Source organism: Sminthopsis crassicaudata, chromosome 3 (genome assembly GCF_048593235.1).
Source record: "Sminthopsis crassicaudata isolate SCR6 chromosome 3, ASM4859323v1, whole genome shotgun sequence".
Lineage (NCBI taxonomy): Eukaryota > Metazoa > Chordata > Mammalia > Dasyuromorphia > Dasyuridae > Sminthopsis > Sminthopsis crassicaudata.
The window spans coordinates 488,658,840-488,681,773 of NC_133619.1; the positions used below are offsets into that span (position 1 = coordinate 488,658,840).

At 37.0% G+C, this 22,934-nt stretch overlaps 1 protein-coding gene across 5 annotated transcripts; it reads right to left on the minus strand.

Moving 5' to 3' along the window:
* Window positions 1–3,486: 3,486 nt before the first annotated feature.
* On the minus strand, window positions 3,487–22,868 carry LOC141563110 (uncharacterized protein CXorf65 homolog). Of its 5 annotated transcripts, XR_012488325.1 has the most exons (8): window positions 22,452–22,868; window positions 19,900–19,986; window positions 18,752–18,868; window positions 18,298–18,372; window positions 10,901–11,007; window positions 10,666–10,809; window positions 4,107–4,238; window positions 3,487–3,573 (listed from the first exon to the last, which is right to left on the minus strand). XR_012488325.1 is itself a non-coding variant. In XM_074303741.1 (6 exons), exons 1-6 carry the CDS (start codon window positions 22,474–22,476, stop codon window positions 10,801–10,803), a joined length of 420 nt encoding a protein of 139 aa, XP_074159842.1. In that variant the 5' UTR covers window positions 22,477–22,868; the 3' UTR covers window positions 10,431–10,800. The 5 variants fall into 5 exon arrangements, 3 of the variants coding, with proteins under 3 accessions (XP_074159842.1, XP_074159843.1, XP_074159844.1); XM_074303741.1 differs by lacking the exons at window positions 3,487–3,573; window positions 4,107–4,238 and having other exon boundaries at window positions 10,431–10,809; XR_012488326.1 differs by lacking the exons at window positions 3,487–3,573; window positions 4,107–4,238; window positions 10,666–10,809; window positions 10,901–11,007 and adding exons at window positions 14,011–14,289; window positions 14,373–14,617.
* Window positions 22,869–22,934: the final 66 nt, after the last annotated feature.

Sequence of the window (22,934 nt, forward strand, 5' to 3'; positions counted from 1 at the left end):
TCAGTGAGAAGCATCATGGGGTAGTAGCTGGAGTGCTTGTATTGGAGTAATGAGACTTGGATTCAAACGTCACCTTTGATACTTAGTAGCTGTGTGCCTATAAGTCATTTAATCCCTAAGTTTTTTCACCTGTAAAATGGAGAAAGACTAAACTTGAACTATCTATTTCACAGTAATGAATGAAAAAGTCTTTGAGTCCTTACTAAAAGTAAAAAATTGATAAGATAAATAGAAAAGCTCTCAAAGAGTCTTATAAGTGTTAGCTCATTCAGCTTCACAATAGTCCTGTGAGATGTGTGCTGTCATCTTTGTTTTAGAAATGAGTAAACTTAGATGCATAGAAGTTTAGTGACATACTAGGGTCACACAGGTAATGAGTGTCAGGGCAGAATTTGAACTTTGATCTTGAAATACAAGGTCTATGATCTGTCCACTCAACACCTAATTCTAATAAGAAAAAACAACCCATTTAGGAAGTTTCAGCCACATAGCTTTAAGTGCAGTATCAAAGCAGATGGCAATGAATTTTCTTTAGTGTCATTTCCATTTAAAAAGTCTTACATGTTTCTGATATTGAATCATTGGACAATACCAAGGATGTTGGTACTTTGAATGGTACTCTTTTCTGGATCTTCAGTAGCTTTAGCGACTGAGGATGTGGGAGCTCTAGCACCTGCAGAAATAGTTGCCAGGTCCACCTTTACCAGGACTCTTTAGCCAGATCCTAGCTTCTTAAAGTGAAAGATTTACGATTCCATGTGTGATCTCATAATTGAATGTGGGGATCATAACATTATGATTTATTATCAGTAAATATTTGATATGTATATTTTATATAACATACTTAGGGGGATATTAAAATTTTCTCAAGCATAAGAGGATTACAGGTGGAAAAAGTTTAAGAAGTCCTGTCTGAGTTGATAATTGCAGGGGCTGGGCTGGAAGCCTAGTCAGTGGTGGGGGAGACACTGCTATTTTCTATCCTCTCAGGTTCATGGTCTTTGCTGCTCTCCACTAGGGGAGATGTGTAGTATTTATTTGTAGTATATGTAGCACGTTCATCTCCTCTCTTACCTTCGTACCATAGTGATGCTTCGTGGAAAGCAAAATACTATAGAAATGTTAATTGTTGCTGTTATTTTTAATCACAATATCTAAGGATTTTTTTATGAGGTGGGGAAGTGGAAGCTAGAAGACTTCTAGTTCCTAGACTTTCACTGACTCATTGTTTACATAATAAGCACTGTGAGCCTAAATTTTTTCCTATATTGAATTAGAATACTAGTTCCTTTCCTATTTTTAGCCACACAAGTAAGAAAGAATAGAAGAAACAGTTATGGAAAGACCTCCAAGAAAATATAAAGTAAATAGAAGTGTTTTCTTCCGCAGAAAATTATTTCATATCTGTGAAAAAGCAAATAATGAAATTGAGTTCTGGATTGCTAAATTAATAAATAAATATTTTTTTCTAAATAAATGCAGACTGAATATCATGAGTTTTAGAGTATATCAAAATGAAAAGATCTTCCACAGTGGCTTGTCAGGCTGTCACCTGAGATTAGACAGTGTTTGAAAGGGGAGGAGTTATAGGAAGAAACAAAAAGGATCCCTCTTCCCTTCATTCTAGCCCCGGGAAGCTTTACTCCTCACACTTGGTTGTTTCATTAAAAAAAAAAAATCATTTATTTATTTTATTATTATTATTATTTTTATTAAAGCTTTTTATTTTCAAAATACATGCATGGATAATTTTTCAACATTGACACTTGCAAGACCTTGCGTTCCAAATTTTCCCCTTCTTTCCCCATTCCCTACCCCAATGGCAAGTAATCCAATATATATTAAACATGTTAAAATATATGTTAAATCCAACACAGGTTGGATTTATTTATACAATTATCTTGATGTGCAAGAAAAATCAGATCAAAAAGGAAAAAAATGAGAAAAAACAAAATGCAAGCAAACAACAACAAAAAGAGTGAAAATGCTGTGTTGTGATCCACATTCAGTATTTACAGTCCTCTTTCTGGGTGTAAATGGCTCTCTTCATCACAAGACTATTGGAACTGGTTTGAATCATCTCATTGTTGATGAGAGCCACGTCCATCAGAATTGATCATCATATAATCTTATTGCTGTGTATAATGTTCTTCTGGTTCTGATCATTTCACTCAGCATCAGTTCATGTAAGTCTCTCTAGGCCTTTTTGAAATCATCCGGCTGATCATTTCTTACGGAGCAATAATATTCTATAACATTCATATACCATAACTTATTCTGCCATTCCCCAATTGATGGGCAGCCACTCAGTTTCCAATTTCTTGCCCCTGCCACGAACATTGTAGGTCCCTTTCCCTCCTTTAAGATCTCTTTGGGATATAAGCCCAGCAGAAACACTGTTGGATCAAAGGGTATGCACAGTTTGATAACTTTTTGAGCATAGTTCCAAATTGCTCTCCAAAATGGTTGGATCAATTCATAATTCTACCAACAATGTATCAATGTCCCAATTTTCCCACATCCCCTCCAATATTTGTCATTATGTTTTCTTGTCATCTTAGCCAATCTGAGAGGTATGTCACACTTGATAGTTTCAATGGGATCTGGGCTGCCTTCCTGAGACATCTACCCAACACTTTCTGCTTTTTTATGGCTTTGTGGCCCCCACATTTGCCTAACTTATTAGAGGACCTGAGAAAGGCATTCATCTGTCCATTCACCCATTTATTCTCCTAGAATAAATTGATTGGTGATCAATAATACCAATTGATATGACAGAAGCAAAGGACTCCATAAACCTAAACCACTATATAAGTAATCAATTATATTATCATCCATTCATTCATCAAATATTTGTTGAACACATATTGTGTGAACACTGTGGAAATTCTCTGGGAGATGAGCAGTATAAGGCACAATCCTTATTTTTAGGGAGTTGACAATCCATTTGGAGTAAACTTTAATTACTTTATACTTATGGCTCCCTTTTATATTAATTCTGTCTATACTTATATGTGTACTTGTTTTTCCCATCCCATTAGAAGGTAAATTCCTAGAATAAAGATTCTTTCTTTATTTTCTAGTGGACAGAATGTTGGACTCAGAGTCAGGAAGAGTTAAAATCCAATTTCAAATACTTACTGAATGTGTTGCCTCTAGGCAAGTTATTTAATCTTTGTTTACCTCAGTTTTATCTGTGAAATGGGGATAATAATAGCATCTACTCTCCAAGGTGGTTGTGAGGATAAAATGAGATAATAATTATAAAGTGATTGTGCAATGATTAGCACATTACTGTTATTGAATCAATTTTAGTTGTGTACAACTTTCATGCAAAAGTTTTCTTGGTAAAGAAATTAAAATGGTATGCCATTTCCTTCTTCAGTTCATTTTACAGTTGAGGAAACTGGGACAAAAAGGATTAAGTTACTTAGAAAGATGAGTTTTTCTGATTCCAGGTCCTGGACTCTATCCACTGTAAAACTTAGCTTCCCCTGAATGCATATAATAAGTTACTAATAAATGTTGGCTAATTCATCTTCATCAGTCCAAATGGTCTCAGATATTTATTAGCTGTGTAGGAAAGGAAAAATTAATTAATTCTGTAAAATTTAAAACTATTATTATTATTACTTATATCCCTAGTGCTTGGTACATAATATGCGCTTAAAATGCTTATCGGTTGATTGATATACACACATTGAAAGGTTAATAAATATACAAGAATTAAGTGGCAACAAGAGACAACAAAATAGGGGGTGTTGCTAAGCAGTAACTGCCAAATAAGCAGATCAGTCAAGAAGATCAATGATGTCATAAGGAGAGATATTTGTGAGCTCACATAGTAGGGGACTTCCTGGATGAAGACATTGTGGTTTACCTAGTGATTGATACTATTAAAGAAGAAATGCATAAATAATTGTGTGTCAGAAGCAAGAATTAGAAAAGAGAGGCAGCTATAATACTAGTGGATAGAACCTCTATCTGTATTAAGAATCAGTTTCTTCTTTTGGTACTTGTAAGCTGTGTGACCAGAGACAAGTCACATACCTTCTTAGAATATTAATTTATTTATCTGAAGATGGGGATAATAAAACCTGTATTACCTTTCTCTGAGAGTTTGTTGTTGTTCAGCCATTTTTCAGTCATGTCTGACTCTTTTTGATTCCATTTGGGGTTTTCTTGGCAAAGATACTGGAATATTTTGCCATTTTCTTCTCCAGTTCATTTTACAGAAACTAAGGCAAATAAGGTTAGTTTGTAAGTGTGTGAGGTAAAATTTGAACTCAGTTCTTCCTGACTACAGGCCTGTTACTCTATCCACTGAACTACCTAGTGGACCTTCTGAAAATTACTAGGCTCAAATGTTTATAAAACACTTTTTCAACATTGAAGCACTTGACTAATATCTGATATTGTTAATGATACCTTGAAAATAAAGTCCAAAGGGCTGCCAGCCTACTTTTACCAGTGATATGCAAAAGAGAACCTGTTAATATAGAAAAATAAGAGAAGGAACAGTAGGGAGCTTTTAAGTTGAAAGTTTAAAACCTGAGCCTTCTTTTAACTTGCTGTGTAACCTTTAGTTAGTAACCAAATTTGGAGGAGGTGCTCAATTTCTTTGGCTCTAATAGGAGTATAATTCTCCAATTTCCTTTTTTAAAATTTTGTAGCCTATTAAATTATTAAAAGACACTTTTTCTGGCAGTATAATTTAATCTTCCAAATGATTCAGATATAGGTTCTCTAGGCTATTTTTTTTAGATGATAGTACACAGTGATAATTGATAGATAGTTAACTCCAGTTTTATAATACATGAAGAAATCTACAGGAAGACCGAAGCATGTACAATGGAGGATTTACTGGAGGACATAAATAAGAGTCTCATAGGAGAAGAAAACATGACTATGGTATAATTTAAACCTCTATTCACATTAATGAAATCACAGATCCTGCATAGTTATTTAAGTAAGAACAACAATAATAATGATAGCTAGTATTTACATAGTGCATTAAAATTTGTAAAGTGTTTTACAAATATTATCTGTAGTGATGATCAAATGAGATAATATTTGTAAAACACTTTACAAGTACTAGAAAGTACTATGATCATTTGCATTTTATATAAGAGGAAATAGGTATATAGAGATTAAGTGATATCCAGGATCATACAGCCAGTGAGTGATTGAGGCTGGAAGTGAACTTAGGTTTTGCTAACTCCAGGTTCAGTTTTCTATCCATTGTGCTATATTAATTCAGTCTCAGTGTTGCTTCTCAGTTAATACTTTTAAATTCTGTTTTCACTGTGCGTATTTGTGTGTTCATGGTTGTCTCTGTGTATTCTTGAGCCAGTAGAAGCAAAATTCTTAGTATTTGAGAGAGGCATGCCACATAATCTCTCTCTCTTCTGCATGTTATCACCCTTGCCTAAGCCCAAGGAACCTATCTGTGACACAGACCACAATAAACACTCATGTTGTTTGTCTTTAAAAATCATTGGATCTTTTATTATTCTATAAAAAACGATCAGCAGGACAATTTCAGAAAGGCTGGGAGACACTTATATGAACTGATGCTAAGTATACAGCAACAAGATTATGTGATGATCAGCTGTGATGGACTTGACTCTTTTTTATGTTTACATTTACCTAAGAAAGGTGATTTTTCTTTTCTTTTTTTTTTTAAATAGTATAGCTTTTTATTGACAGAACGTATGCATGAGTAATTTCTCAACATTGCCCCTTGCACTCATTTTTGTTCCAAATTTTCCCTTTACTCCCTCCAACCTCTCCTCTAGATGGAAGGCAGTCTCATATATGTTAAACATGTTAAAGTATATCTTAAATACAATATATGTGTACATATCTGTACGGTTCTCTTGTTGCACAAGAAAAATTTATTTGGAAGGTAAAAATAACCTGAGAAGAAAACAAAATGCAAGAAGTCCACATTCATTTCCCAGTGTTCTTTCTTAGGGTGTACCTGATTCTGTCCATCACTGATCAATTGGAACTGAATTGGATCTTATCATTGTCAAAGATATCTGCTTCCATTAGAATACATCCTCATACAATATTGTTGTTGAAATGTATAATTATCTCCTGGTTCTGCTCATTTCATTTAGCATCAGTTCATGTAAATCTCTCCAAGTCTCTCTATATTCATCCTGCTGGTCATTTCTTACAGAACAATAATATAACATTCATATACCATAATTTACTTCAGCCAATCTCCAATTGATGGGCATCCATTCAATTTCTAGCCAATACAAAAATGGCTGCCACAAACATTTTGGCACATACAAGTCTCTTTCTCTTCTTTAATAACTCTTCGGGATATAAGCTCAGTAGCAGCACAGCTGTATCAAAGGGTATGCACAGTTTGATAACTTTTTGAGCATAGTTCCAAATTGTTCTCCAGAATGGTTGGCTCCATTCATAACTCCACCAACAATGCACCAATGTCCCAGTTTTCCTGCATCCCCTACAACATTAGTCATTATCTTTTTCTGTCATCTTAGCCAATCTGATAGGTATGTAATGGTATCTCAGAGTTGTCTTAATTTGCATTTCTCTGATCAATAGTGATTTGGAACACTCTTTCATAGGAGTAGAAATAGCATTCAGGACTTTATGAGTATTTTCCTAAAGAGTGATTATTATGGTAAGAGAGGGAGAGGCACAGAACACAGAGAAATTGGCATAATGGATAGAGTACTGAGTCTGGAGTCATGAAGACCTGGATTCAAATCTAGCTTTAGTCATTTAGACCCAGGGAAAAAAACAATTAGCTTCTATTTGTTTCTGTTTCCTCATCTGTGACATGAAGATCTTTATAGCATCTAACTTCTCGGGGTTGAAAGGTCAAATGAGAATATTCTTAAAATGCCTAGCACATCATAGGTGATTAATAAATACTTATTTCCTTCCTCCCTCCATTCCTTCCCTCCCTCCTTCCCTCCCTCCATTCCTTCCCCCCTTCCCCCCTTCCCCCCTTCCCCCCTTCCCCCCTTCCTTCCTTCCTTCCTTCCTTTTTCTTCCTTTCTTCCTTCCTTCCTTCCATATTAACACTGGACCAACTAAAGAGCTACAAATTATTGTTTGTCTATTAGTATACTGGGAACAACATTCTAAAGTCTCACCATGTGGTTTAGGCTAGGTTTTCCTTCAAGTTATTGGCCTCAAATTTTAACTGGCTCAGTGAGCAAAGGCTTCTTGGTAAGCCCAATAACAAAACTGGTTAAGACATGAGACACTGGAGAGTTTCTTTCAGATTTCTGACTGTAGTCAGACCAGCAGGACCAATACCAGCACAAGAGAGTCGCAGAGTTGGATCAAGGTTCTATCCTTAATAAATATCTTTTTGAATTTGAAATTTTAAATTTGAAATCCATTCTCTGTAATGACAAAGAAATCTTTTTGTTTCTAACTGTTAGATAAACGGTGAACATCTCATTTCATTCTAATCTTGGCCTTGAACTATAGACCATCTTGGGCTCTACTGGACTACTACAACTAGATTTTAAAATGTTTACACTGCGCAATAAAGTTCATTCTAATGTGCAAACAAATGAATAGACACATTTTCTATCCCCTTTATTTATGAAACCTTGATCATGGCAAACAACACTTGAAGACCAATTACTATACCATAGTGGAGATTTATAGCCAGTCTGCAATCCACAACAGTAAGGTGGGAGCACCCACATTGAAGAATGACAGATCTCTGAAAGAGTGACATCAGAATTTACATATACATATCATAAGCAGAGACAATTAGGGTTGTCACACTGTCAATTATATATGAACTTTTGGCATCTAATTTGTCTCTAAGATCATGTAAATGTTGCAGGTGTACTATATCTGAAGTTTAACAAGATTTTTGACTAAGTCCTTCATGATTTCCTTGTAGATAAGATCAAGAAAAAGGATATGATCTCAATGACAACCCAGGTGGTGGACCACTGCATCCAATAAGCTTTGATTAATGAGTCATTATCAACCTGGAATGAGGTTTTTTTTGTTGTCTATCATTGTACTTTTGCTGTTGAACATTTTTTCTCATTAGTTTGGATAAAGATATAGAAGACCCTAAAGAGCTTTTGATTTTGGTGTTATAACAACTGATATTTACTACATTAGAAATGAAAACATCTTTGTGTTATTGTAAATTAGTTTTGACTTTGAGGTTCTATAGTGTTTGAAGTGCCACACTTTGAGACCTTCTCTAGGTTGAACTTTGGGTAAAGAACATTAAATTGCATGCACACAAAAGGAAGCATGGCTGATTAAATATACTTTTGTATAAAACAATATAGTTTGTTTTGGTTAATTGCAAACTCAATATAAGTCAACAATGTCACATAGATGCTAACAAGCACCCTCTTTTGACTAAAACCCAGAAAGGGAGAGTTCTGCTGTATTTGATCACACCTAGAGAACTATGTTCAGTTCTGCAGACCACATTTGAAGAATATTGATAAATTCTATTGTTTCTTCAAAAAAAAGGGTAATTATTTGGAAAATTAGTATTATTCTATGTGACTCTAAAGGGTCCAATCAGAGCTGTTCAACAATGGGTGGTTTACTTCATAAAATAGTAAGTACCTCATTGATGAAAGTGTTCAAAGGGAAACTGGGTGAGTGAATATCTATAGGGGCTGTTGTAGTGGGGATTAAGGCACTGATAGATTGGACTAGATGATCTCTAGAATCCCTTCTAATTCTATAATAGTTCCCTTTCCTGTTATTGCATTTAGGGCCAGCTCTAGTTAATATATTAAACAAAATACATTTGCTTCTTCAACCTCTTTTTATGCCTTTAGCTGCTTCCCTCTATAGCCTCCCCATCATAATATTCTTATTATTGTCATAGAAACTAATTATCTTTCCCCCAACACTTCTTGCCTACTACCACCCTTATAATTATAGAGGACAGCGCCATCCTCCTAATTCTTGAGGTACACAACCCAGGAAGCATCCTGAATTTTTCACTATCTGCTAATTCCCATATACAAGCTGTTACCAATTTGTGTTGATTTCACCTTTGCAACATTTCTCAAATATATATCCTTCTCTTTTATGACAGTCATTTCTCTAGCATATGTCCCCATCATCTCATGCCTTGATTATTGCAATAACCTGCTGGTGGGTCTGCCTGTTTCAAGGCTCTCCCCATTTCAATCCATTCTTCAGCCAGTCACTAAAGTGATTTTCCTAGAATGTAGGCTCAATCATATGACCCTTTCCTGTATCCCTCTACCCTAATCAATATAAACTCTTGTGGTTTCCTGTTGCTTCAAAGAGCAAAACAAAACCCTCTTTTGGACATTCAAAGCCCTTCATAATTTACCATCCTCCTAATTTTGTAGTCTTCTTACACCTTACTCCCCTCCAATGCATACTCTTCCTCATGACTTTTCCACATATAAGATACTCCATCTCTTAGTTCTGGGCATTTTCACTCTCTGTTTTTATGCTTGGAGTGTTCTTCTTCTTTATCTCCAACTACTGATCTTCCTAGTTTCCCTTAAATCCTGACTAAAATCCCACCTTCTACAGGAAGCCTTTCTCAATCACCTTCAATTCCAGTGGTTTCCCTCCTATAATTATTTCCTATTTATCCTGTACATAGATTGTTTTGTATATATTTGTTTGCATGTTGTCTCTCCCATTAGATAAATCAATCATAATTTTATAATACATGTTTAATATATCAATCATATAGATTTTGGAATAGATCTTATCACACAACCCATACACAATAAAATTCATTTCTTGGATGAAGAAGACAAAAAAAAGGAGTCCTTGCTTCTTTAGGACAAGGATTTTGCTCCTTTTTGCTTAGCACAGTGCCTGGCACACAGTTGGTACTTAATATTGTTTGTTTAATATTTGATTATTGATATAAAATGTTGAAATGATTTATTGATTGATGAAACTGTATTAAGACATGGAGAAATGTGATCTCCATAGAAGATCTGCCAAGTCTGACATGCATTTCTGATTGTAGAACCTTAGCTTCCTTCTAAGTATAGGAATGATTCACCCTCCAACAGATCATCTTTTCTGATTCTGTTTTTAGTTCTCTCTCCCTCTTAAAACTGCTTTGTATTACTTTGCGTATAATTATCTTTCCAAAAGAACATAAACTCCTTGAGAGCAGGGGCTATTTTGTCAATATACCTCTATGCTTTACTGTGATGTTAGCTACTTAATAAACATTGTTGAATTGAATTACATAGACAAAATCGAAAATCTTTTGAAATAATTTCCATAGCCTTAGATTTCTCTGAATGTATGCTAAATGGACCAAGAAGATAAGCAAGAAGATGCTGTGTAAGTATGAGACAACCTGGGATTCAAGCCATGAAGTTACACACATGTATCAGTGATGGATAGTTAAAAAAGGGATGCATTTCAAGCTCAGTATATATATGATATTTATTACAGGTTGTGAAAATGTTTTACTACTAGCTAAAGCAGATGTTTTGCCCCAGTGCTTTTTTTTACAGTGCCTCCATCCCACATAAAGGACATGATAAGAATATAATTCTGCTTTAGTTTCATAGAATTAAAACTAGATGGGGCTTTAGAGATTTTTTGTTGAACCCTCTCATTTTGTAGATGAGGAAGCTGAAACCCAGAGAGGGTAAAAGGACTTACTTAAGATCACAAAGATCATATGTGATAGGACCAAGATTTAAACCCATATCTTCCAACTCTGAATCCAGTATCCAGTATCTGAATCCAGAATCTCCCTAGGAACCTTGCTGCCTCTTGTCGCTCCTTAAGGAGTTTTCAGTTTGCCTGAAACAGAGGCAGAGACAATTTTGGCATGTTAGTCTACTATAAAGGGAAAAAAGGAAAGGCCAATTGGGATCCTCAGTTAGATACTTACCTTTCTCATCAGCGCTTCAGAATACAATGTTTTTCTCTTGGTCTTCCCAGGTTTTGATTGTTTCTCAGGCACTGGAGAATTGGAGTTTCTCACATGCTTCAGAGCAGCTTCAGAGAATGGACAAAGAAATTCTAATCAGGAAAGGTAAGGCACTGATAGTATTGAACCTTTCTGAGCCTTAAAGCTCAGTTAGCTAAAGTCAAAATGATCAACCCTTTAGAGGAAAGTATCTCTCTTTTGAGACCAAATCACCAACCAGTACAGGTTACACAGCATCCTGACCAGTATGCTCTGTTGAGCATCCCTTTTACCATTGAGAATCACTGAGAAGTAGAATCAGTATCTTTTATCCTTCCTGTGCTAGTGAATTTTTGCTTACTATTTGTCTCCAAATTAGTGTCCAAGTCAGATTCATAGCTAAGATTATTATTAACCTTTTATAGATAGAAAACTTTCCTACAGAGGGTATATAATTAAATAGCATTTATATGCTTTAAGGTTTATGAAATGATTTACAAATATCAAATGAGGTATCATTTGATTGTTACAATGTCTCTATGATGTAGGTACTATTAGTATCCATATTACAGAAAAGAATATTGATACAGAGTGGTTAACTGATTTGTCCAGGCTTATACAATTAGTTAAGTATCTGAAACAAACTTACATCTCCTTGACTCTAAGCTAACACTCTATCCACAGCACCATCTAGCTGCTTCTAAGTCAGATTCAAACTGAATGGAATACTGCATGTTTTATTAATTTGAATTTGTTCCAGTTTAGTTATTTTTAAAATTTTTACCACTTGTTCATTTGCTTGTTCATTTATTTGTGTATTCATTCATTCATTTATCATCTATCATTCAGCTATATATTTTTAAAATATAGGATTCTAAGATTCAGAGGGAGCCTCCATCTCTGCAATAAGCAGTTTTCTAACTGCAATCGCAACTACTAGAATAGATTGAGGGGGTGGATTTCTTTGAGTTCGCTGAGTTGCATCACTTTGGTGTCTGCACTTCTGTCCCCAATATATTGAGTCCCTGGGAGTGGGGAAAGGCTCATCAGGATAACTAAGGAGGAAGTCAAAACTTCTGTTCTGATAAGCATTGGGATCAGGCCCAAAAGTGGCCATTGTTCTCCTCATTTGAGTAAGATAGGGAAGCCTAGCATCAAATCAAAAAGAAAACGTCAATTCTGAGGTTGTTTTCAGAAAGGTCAGAAATCACCAAGGTGGGTTGTATACAAGCCACATAGAGTCATCCTGTGTGTGTGGAATTGAGACTTCATTGGCTCCTTCTCTGTCCTTTTTCCTCAGATGATGGTCTGTTCTTCAGGCCCTGTAAAATCTCCATACAATTCTTCCTGCTTCCCATCCCCACCCCATTCCTTCACATCTTTTTGGTGCTGCTTCTGAAGTATCTTATCATGTTAATCTCTTTTCTCTCTCCATGCTGGGCCAACTTCCAGGAAGCTTGGCCTGAGCTACTTTGGTCCAGTTTGAGTAACCTTTTCTTCTTTTCTTGGTGGGCCATCTCTGAAAAACTTTCTTAGGATTCTATGGTAACTCCTTACCTCACACACTTCATTAGCTTTGTTTCTAAGTGACTGAAGAAATCATACCAATTTTAGGTAATTAATAAGGGAGGCCCTATTATTTCATCATGATCTCCTAATCCCCATTATGGTTCCCAGTGTTCCCTGGACACTATCCTTTTCATTATTTCTGAGGCACCCCTTTCAATCATAACATGAAACTGGAGACCTTTTCTTCTTCCCTTTGGGTCTCAAGGAACTTCACACAATCACCTCATATACTTTCAGTGCTACCAATTATTTTATTTGATTATTTTTATTTTGTTATTTGAAAACATTCAAATCCCTTAATCTTAGGGCATAAATCTTTAAGGGAATGTTGAATGTGAACCATTAAATACTCTCTTGTGGCTTCCTACATTTCCTTTCTTCAGTCCTTAGCCAGTTCCCACATTGTCTCTGTAGAGTGCCCTAGCTAAGTGTCAAACATTTCTTTTTCTTCCATCCTGAATGATTCTTCTTTCCATATTGATTGTCCATGCTGGTTGGCTGACAGCCTGTTTCATGGGTTAACCCCCACCAACACTATTCCCATTAGCTACTGAGAAAATTGTAACCTGTTAAGGTCCAGCTCCAGACTGGCTGACATCCTTTCACATCATCCATCTCTCATCAGAGGGTATTCAAAAATGTGCTATAAATCTTGGTAATTTAGCTTAGTATTTAATTTCCAATGCTCTTCATCTCCCCCAGCCACTTCCTTTCTAGCTAGAGGTCTCTTTGAATAGGTGGGTTTCAGGCAATTCAATAGATGGGTTTCAGGCAATTCACCCAGTACAATTGCTTCTTTCTGCCTTTTTAAACTACAATTTCCTAAGGACTTCACAGTATGACAAAGTCCTTTCATTGATTTCCTTGGTACAAGTGAACCTCCCCTAACCCTAACCCAAATGTTATTGATAAGGGGGTCTAGTACTCAGTAGTAGTTATATATATATATATATATATATATATATATATATTACAGAATAGAAATACATCAACTTAATATATTATTGTGCTTTAGAAACTCAGTCCACTGCCTACTGAATAATGTTCATAATTTGCTTGGCATTTAAGGCCTAGCACAGATGGGTTTATTACTTTTCTCTATATTTCTCCATCTTCTATACTTTAACCCAGCAGCATTACCTTCTGTCTTTTGAACACAACCTTTCAGTTTCACACTTCCATGTCTGTGCTCAAGCTCTTTTTTCTCAGCAATATCTTCCCTCTCTGTCCTTTAAAGCCTAATTTCAATGTTCATTCTTCTATGAAGCCTTCCAGATATTCCCATTGGTGGCCACTTTGGCCTTCACATTTCACACAGCACATAACTCTCTAAAAGACAGTTATCATATACTATATAATAAAATTATCTAGCTCTGAATTACATCCTATTAAATTGAACTTAAGAGGAAACTCGAATCTTTGCTTTCCTTGTGCCTAGAATAGCTCTGTATACAGTAATCTTCTAAATTAGCCATACATAAGTTATGTAGTCCAATCTTGTATTATAGATGAGGAAACTGGGGTTCAGAGATATTACATAGATTGAGTATGTTTATTGAAATGTGATACAATGCAATGTTCATTTTGGAAGGGGTGGAGGCTATGCCATCTGTATCATTATATATTTAAGATGGGTGATGGAAACATCCATAATGAGCCTTCGTTGTGGGTTTTGCCTCCTCCAGTAAATAATGCAATGAACTAGGCAAGCTCATCCCTTGTGAGCATATGCCACATTCTCTGCTGATGTAATCTCCACAGGGAAGAGACTGAGGATTCTGAGTCTGGAAAGGCAAGATGACCTGAAATGGAAGGATTGTACTCCTCAATTCAGTACAAGAATACCTATTGTTTCCAATTGGTTTATCATGTGAAGAAGAGGTACCTTCTGATACACTTTGGATCTAGAACTGAGAATACATTTAAAAGACACTATTAAGCCAGGATGTTTTCTTTTTTCTTTCCTGGCTGTGTTCTGGTGAGAGGGTAAAGACTGCTGCTATAAGCCTTCTAGTAGAGAGGGAAGAACTGAGGCTTTTTATTCTTTTATCCTTTTATGCTTCTATGTAGTCTGTGAACACACGGCCTGTCTGTGTTGCTTTCATTTCTGTTCTGTTTATTCTTTTCTTCCTTGAGGAGAAAGAATATTTGAAATGGAACAAGTTAGGCTGCAATATTGTGAACTTTGAAAGGTTGGGAGAGTAAGCTGATAGAGATCCAGGAACTAAAGCCCAAGCCAGAGTTATAAATCTAATAACATAACCTTGAGGAACAATGACTGGCCTCCAAAGCAAGCAGTGGATATGCCCTGTGATCAAGATGCTGGACCCTAGCAGTAGTGTGGCAATTCTGTCCATTGGCTGTGTTGAATTTAGAAGTGAACTTGTTGGGAACATATTCTTTGTAAAAATTGCTTTAAATTTGAGCTCACTTTTCCCAGGAACTGAAATGGTTAAGGATGTGCCTCCAGATGATGGAAGGAAATTCTTTTATTTCTGTTCTTACCACATCTTTTCAGTAAATAGCCCTTTGTGATAGCCAATTGTCAACTGGTTCTGTGGTATTGGGGCACAAATCATTAATGATTGATATCAGGAAGAAAACACCCTTATGAGAACTCAGGTAGATAACACTTGACTCTTCCAACCCCTCAGGGGTGATGCTTAATCTCAAGACACCTTTTAGCCAGCCACATTATGAGAATTGACCCAGCTGGAGTATGTGTAAGTTGGGAGAGTAAGTTCAGTGTGCTCCCCAGTAATAACACTATTTTTAGTGTGATAAAATTATCAGCTTCATCCTTGCAGAGGCAATACAGCCCCTCAACTCTCAGGGAGTGGCTGGCTGTGTACCTGAATTAGTTCATGCCTTGACAGAACTCTGATGATAAAGTATTACCTGACTACTAAGTATTATTATTGTTAATGAAATTGGGAAGGAGGGAATGTGGGCTGTGCAATAACATTGGGCTATAAATGACTTCCTGTTGACTCTCTTCCCCCCATTGTACAGACATACAATGAGGTAGCATGGGAGATTGGGAATCTCCCAACAAGGAAACGCTATGGTATTTCACTCCAGGCTCCTCTTATGTTGGTCAAATTAAATGTCCTATTTGCAATTATTAATAGTTATATAGTGATTCTTAATGGGGCTCTTCAAATTATTTCATGGAAACAAAACCAGAGATCTGAGAGCAGGAAAGACCCAGGAACATATAGTTTAGTCCAAGACTCTGAACATCATCTTGTTGCTCTTTTATGCTGGTTTCCTGCTTAGGAACTTGTGACTAGACTATATCAGTAATTATTTCTCAGTTGTTGCTTTTAATCATTTGACCACATCAGCAGTGAGCCAGGCATTTCTGGGGATTCAGAGAAATTCAGATCAGATCTGAGTTTTGAAGGAGCTAGCTCACTATTTGGTGTATAAGGCACAATTAAGAATAGGTGAAATAGCAAAGATTTGTTTTTCTAAAGTTGTTTCTGTCATGGAAGTTTTAGTCTTCCTTCTTCTCTTGCCTTTTCCCATTAGATTGAAAGGTAATTGAGGACAGAAATTACTTCTTCTCACTAGAGTATCTAGCTTACTGCATGAAATAAAAGTTCTATATAAAGTATAGGCTATATAAAGTATAGATTTAGAACTGGAAAGGACCAGTGGGGCCATCTAATCTAGCCCATTTAGCAGATAAGGGAACTGAGGCACAGAGAGGTTAAGTGATTTAGCCTAAATTAAGTGACTAGATATGAACATAGCTAATAAGTGTACCAGGTAGTATTCAAATCTTTGCCTATTCATGCAATAGCTCACATGTACATAGAACATAGAGTTTGTAAAGGGCTTTACATATATTATAGAATTTTAATCCTGGGAGGTAGGTTCTATTTTCTCTCCCCCTCCCCAATTTACAGGTGAGGGATCTGAGATTTAGAGATATTGAATGACTTCTTAGGAATTCAAACTCAGATCTTCTTGACTCTAAATCCAATGTTCTGTCCACTACTGAGGGGCTGGACTAGATATCATCTGAGGTCCTTTTGAACTCCTGATAGTTGATCCTATGATCCCAGGAATGTCCTACTTCCCTTCTCAAGAGCTATTCTCTGTAACCTAGGCCAAGAATAAGCTTCTCCTTGGCCAAAACAAAAACAGCCTGAAGCTGAACAAAAGGGTTCATTTCTCCATCTGTTCTTCCTGTTTCCTTACATTCATGTTTTCCTGTCTTTGGAGCTCATAAGAGAGGAGGGGATAGTTTTAGGCAACCAGAGCTAGTGCCACCAGGAATATGCATGGACTGCTGTTATCATCTGCTGTTATCAATGTACCCACAGAAAAATTCAGATACCTGTTTCAGTTTTTGCCTCAGTTTCCTCCTTTGTAAAGATAAGAATAGCCTCTTCATCACATAGCATCACTCTCAGATGCTCAAATAGATCAGTGATCACATTGATTTCAGCATTTTCTTCCCTTTTGCAAGTTACAAGCCAGCCATGTCTGCCCACCCTATCCTACTTCTTATGTCCTTCCATAAGTCTGCCCCATAGAGCCCAAATGGTATGCCAGTGGCCCTCCTTACTTCCTCCTGATATTGATTTATATAAACTGGGGTTGTCTACCTATCATACTTTTCCTAGACCTACGATCAGCTTATTTTCTCTTCCTGTCCTATATTTTCCTGATCTTTTACTAACATTCTTCTTCAAAGATCCTCAACTGGTTCTATAATAATAATAATAACCAGCAGAATTATATAGTTCTTTAAGGTTTACAAATATTGCCTTATTTTATCCTCACAACACTACTAGGAAGTAGGTACTATTACTAGCTTCATTTTACAAGTAAAGAAATGGAAGCAGACTTGCTTAAGTGACTTGTCTAGGATAATAGGAAATGTCTGAAGTAGGTTTTGAATTTAGGTCTCTTTGCTTCCAGATCCTGCTCTCTATCCATTGTACCAATTCCAGAGCTTTCTGTGCATCTTTTTTCCCTTCCTTCCTTCCTTCCTTCCTTCCTTCCTTCCTTCCTTCCTTCCTTCCTTCCTTCCTTCCTTCCTTCCGATCTGTTGATTGTTGATGTAAACTTCTATACAAAATAGCTATAATCATTTCCAATTTTTTCATTGTTAATTACTTTTTTGAATAGCTCAAAATAATTTGCTTATACTTTCTTACCATTATTTTCTCTTTTACCTTTTTTCTTTTTAACTAATGCTGATTTTTGCTCTGATAAATTAGTGGTTTGACTTTATACAGACAGCTGATTTAAGGATAATGTCCGTGTTTAAAAAAAAAAAAGAAACATCTTTTCCTTTATATCTTTTAGATATAAGCATTTTCACTTTTATGATGTTATTTTTATGCTTTCCATATTCAATGCTTACCAATTCTTTTCTTGAAAAAAAATGTTTATGATATAGAGGAGTGGGTCTTCTGTATAACTTAGAAGTCATCAATAGACTCTCATTATTTATTCCTGAATCATAGGGCAAACCTGAACCTAGGTCGCAAGAGATTAGCACCTACTTTCCAGGGCTGTTGTTAAATGAGAAGGTATCTATAAAGCAAGATTTAAATTGCTATATAATACCAACTATTATGAGGCATCAGAATAGGACTTTGTACAGATAATGTGAATTGAATGAGCTAATATCAGTAAAATGTTTTGTAAACCATGAAATGCTATACAAATACCTAGGGAACTAAGTGTGTGTGTTTGTGAGTGTATACAAGATTTCTTCTTCAGATATTTAGAACCAATCCTTTCTCTCAAGGGACACTTCTGAGGTATTGCTCAGAGGATCCACTCACCTAGAAATTTAGAGTCAATAACTTCATCATCCTTTAATAACGCCACAAATACTGGTTCTGATGAACCTTCAGGTCCTGTTGGGACAAAGAAGATTCATTCATTTATTCCTTCCTTCCTTCCTTCTTTCACTTGTTTATTAATCAGCCTTTCCCTAGGATGCATACAGCTAGGAGGGCCAAACCCAATAGGGTGACACACCTTGGAAAATGTGTGTGGTCCCAGTCAGGTGCTTAGAGACTGAGAGAAGTCTGTGAGCTCTAAAAGGCCTGGGAGCATTTCATCCTATGGAGAATCATAGATTTAAGGTTCATTGATATGTAATCCTGCTTAAAGGTCATGGAGTGGAAATTCAGTTTAAAATCTCTGCTTGTCTTTAGGTTCCAAGATAGCCTTTTCCCACACCAATGCTTCACACCATTGCTGGGGTGGGTATATTACCAGGATGATACATACGTGTTACAGCGAAAGGGATATAGGTTTCTCGAGGCTTCAACAGTTCTGATGCATAGAGATGGGGATACTGAAGAAGGTTTTTCAACTGACCACTCTCGTCTGCTAGTTCAATCATCCCTATAGTCCAATAGAAGAGTCAAAGTTGATATTATAGGTGAAGGACTAAAACTGGTTAATGGGTGACTTCAGATTTCCCCTCAAATTGAGGAAGATTTTATAAATAACCTTATAGATGGGGCAATGTTCCTCCAAGAATACCTACACTTTCAGAATAATTCCAAAATGTAGAGAGGCTCTATCTAGAGATTCATTCATAGGAAAAATCCTTTCTGAGCTACATAGACTTGGCTTGGCATATATCTGGGATAGGATTCAGGAAATGAGAATCTTTTTTTCTTGGATCTATTCTGTCTTCAGAATCTATACCATTTCTCTGGATTTGGGTCCCTGTCATTTCTCTTATTTCTTGGGCTACTTGTGCTGTGCTTGTGCCTAGACCAGGATAATATCTCTATATACTTTCATAACAGCTTGCCTTTATACATGACTTTAAAAATTTTTTAAATGCTTTACATGCATTATTTGCTTTTATTATCACAACCACACTGTCAGGTAGGGGTTGTTATTATTCCCATTTTACATTTGAGGAAACTAGTGTCTGAGACAGGATTTGAATCCAGATGTTCCCAACTTCAAGTTCAGAGCTACTACTACTCTGACTTTTGTAGATTAAAAAATTAGCCTCAGAGAGGGCTATGGGAATAAAGTGAGCTATGAAGAATATTCTGCTTTGAGCTGCCTTGCACTATTTCTTAAAGAAGATTCTCTATCAATCCTTGAATGCCAAGAAGCAGGTGCCCAGCAAACACCTCCTGCTTTTCCCTATTTTCCTCTGGCATGGCTTGTTGTTCCTGTCATTGGAGCATGGAGGAATGTCCCCACCTAGTCCAGTTAGGATATTCATGGAAAGGGGAGGAGTTGGTTCTCCTAAATTTCTATCAACTCCTGAGTAGAAAGGGACCTACACAAGTCAGCTACATTCTGCAGCTAAAGCAGCGATTATTATTCTTGGTCATCTCTTTGAGGCAAGAAGCCTGTCACTGGGTTAGCCATTCCAGCGGGGATTTCTGAATGCCATATCAGCTTACCTTCAGGCTCACAGCCACAGCACTGCTTGATACTGTTCAATAATGCCTCTACTTTGCAGTGAGAATTAAATAGGGTCTTTTCATGATCTGTAGGAAAAAGTCTGAAGTTATGATTAAAAGTCCCAGTACAGAAGTTTAGTGACAATGCTCTTGATCATGAGTTGGGTTCTTAGGTGGAGATCAGTGTTAATATTTTAGTGGTGGGAAGTGCTGCAGAAATGTAGTCCTGGGATTTACTGCAGAAAGTTAGAGACTGTCCTTTTTTTTCTGAGGCAACTGGAGATAAATAATTTGCCCAGAGTCACACATTAGCAAGTGTTGAAGTGTCTGAGGTTAGATTTGAACTCAGGTCTTCCTCACTTTCAGGCTGATTCTCTATGTACTGCTCCACCTAGCTGCTCCTGATACTGTTCTTCTGATGAGACCCTTAAGCCTGTCTCAGATCTGGAATTCAATTCAATGAATGTTTATTAAATTAAAGCTCACACAATAATGAGCTAATTGGCAGAGTGGATAGAGTGCCTGGCCTGGAGTAAGGAAGACTCATTTTCATTAATTCAAATCCAGCTTCACACACTTACTAATTGTATGATTCTGGACAAGTCACTTTATCCTACTTACCTCAGTTTCCTCATCTGTAAAATGAAGGAAATGGCAAATCACACCAGTATCTTTGCCAAGAAAACCCTATATAGGGTCAGAAAGAGTTGGACATGACTGAAACAATTGAATAACTATGTGTGAGGCACATATGAGGAATAGATAAAAATTGTTTAGAAAGTCATCGTGAAAAAAAAGAAAAAAAAAAAGAAAGTCATTGTGATCTCAGGCAGTTTAAGGAGTAGAGGGTGGAATGAGGGAGGTATGTAATACATGTCCAGGGAAATTCAACTTATATATGAGGAAATATGAAACAATACAAAACAACTTGAAGAGGAAGAGTGTGCTAATAGCTGGGACAGATTTGGAAAGGCTTTATGTAGGGAGTGGTCCCTGAACCAGGTATTCCAAGATGCAGAGGTAAAGAGGGAGAACACTCTTCACATAAGGGAACATATGTGCAAAGGGGTTAGAGAAGCTGACCTCTCCCAGAAAAAAATTGGTGTGGGAGGCAGAACCTTGGCAGCTATTCCATTCCAAACTGTTCCTTATGGCACTTCAATAGAGGATACATACCTATGCAATGATGGGAAGAGTTGTTTTAGTTTGGGCTTTGTCATCAGGCTTGGCAGATGAAGATGGAGTAGGAGGTGAGAAAAGGAAATCTGGGGGAGGGAGGTGTCATAGAGGGAAGAGTAAAAAAGTCAGATCACACAGAGAGAGAGCAGCCACACAAGCATTTCCTGAGTCACCTAGCTTATCCTTGAGATTACTTTGCTTTAACCGTGGATAAGCAGAACAGATGATGGGCCAACCTTGAAACCCAGGGTCTAGGTCTTGGCTTTACTACTAGTTGCCTATGTGATCTTTGGAAACTTATTTTCCTTCCCTGGAGCCTAATTTGCTTCTATGTACTACCATAAGAGGTTTGGACTAGAGTTTTTACGGGTCTCTTTTAGTTTTAACATTCTATGATTCTATAACCCATGGGCCTGTGGTTACTTTTCTTTTCATATCAAATACACAAGCCCTAATCTGAAGGAGCTCTTTCCTTGGGGCTGAAGGTAGAAATGTATGACATGGCGAATGAACCTTTTGGTTGTGTGTGTCTGGGTGGTGGTTTGTTAGTAGGGGGCTGGGGATAGAGTTGTCCAATTTCCAGTTTACTTGTTTCTGGACTAACAATACATTTCCCTATGAACAGTGGAAATAGAATTAATAAAAAAAAGTGTTTAAGGACTAAAGACAAAAGAACAAGTAACACATTGTGGGAATTATGGCCAGCAATATATCCTGTCATGAGGCAGGGTCAAAACAGGATTCTTAAAAACAATATTAATAATAATGGTTTTCTTTTTCTCATCTCTTACTCCATCTTTGTATGATTTGTAAGACATTTTACATGTTACCTTATTTGTACTTACAACAACCCCTTTAGATAGATGCTAGTATATTCATTTTACAGATGAGGAAATTGAAGGAAACAAAGGTTAAGTGAGAATTTGAACTGAAGGACCAGTACCTTATCAGCTGCACTACATAGCTTCCTAATTGTTATCCTTGGTAATCCCCTAAATCAATCTGGTCTACATCCTGACTCTTCCTATTGAGCATCAACCAAGCAGAGGATAATTTTCCATCTGCCTTTCCTCAAGGACCTTGCTGTTGTTGGGTTGTGCAGAGTTGTGTCCGATAGTATGCGACACCATGGACTTTTGGCAAAAATACTGGAATGGTTTGCCATTTCTTTCTCCAGTGTGTCCTCAATACAGATGAGGGCCTGAAGCTAATAGAGGTTACGTGACTTACCCAGGATCAACACAGCTAGTAAGTGTCTGAGTCAGACCTTACTGACTCCAGGCTCCATGCTTTATCCACTGCTGCTATCCTCCAGGATCTTCTGCTAGAGTAAGGAAATTTAGGAGAAGAGAAGAGAGGGGATATCCACTCACCTCCATGAAGAATGGTGATAAACATTTTGATAAATGATTTAGGAGTGTCGGGAAGAACACAGCTGGATCAAGATCGGCCTGATAAGAGTTCTGGTCAGCAATTCACTTCCTTAAATCAAAAATGTCAGGTAAGATTTGTACGGAACTGCCTTAGCTGTAATCTTGGACCTTAGGACACAGTGGCCTGGAAATCTGCTATGGAAATGATGCCCTTTCTTGGATGGGGAGGTGATGACGAAGATGAAATCATACCCTAAGTGCTAGGACCACAGGCAGCTGATGATGGGGAAGCTGAAAACTTGGGCAGGGGTCCCAGAAAGTGAAGAAATTAGGCAGGACTCTGGAAAGAAAAAGCAGCCAAGATAGCTGCCCTCTCCCCCTCCCCACCCCTCCCCCACTCCTTTGTTTTGTTTGTTAGATTCTTGCTCCATGGAGAAGCAGATGTAAACATTGGTTTGAGTCACCGAGATTCCAGGGCCAAGC

Bases quoted from the DNA above. Each gene is read 5' to 3' on its own strand.
- LOC141563110 (XM_074303741.1), bottom strand. From the start codon at position 22,476: ATGTTTATCACCATTCTTCATGGAG. The intron at 18,869-19,899 runs GTAAGCTGATAT...ATTGGACTATAG, and splicing joins CTGTGGCTGTGAGCCTGAAG to GGATGATTGAACTAGCAGAC. The intron at 11,008-18,297 runs GTGAGTGGATCC...CATTCTCTGAAG, and splicing joins TATTGACTCTAAATTTCTAG to CTGCTCTGAAGCATGTGAGA.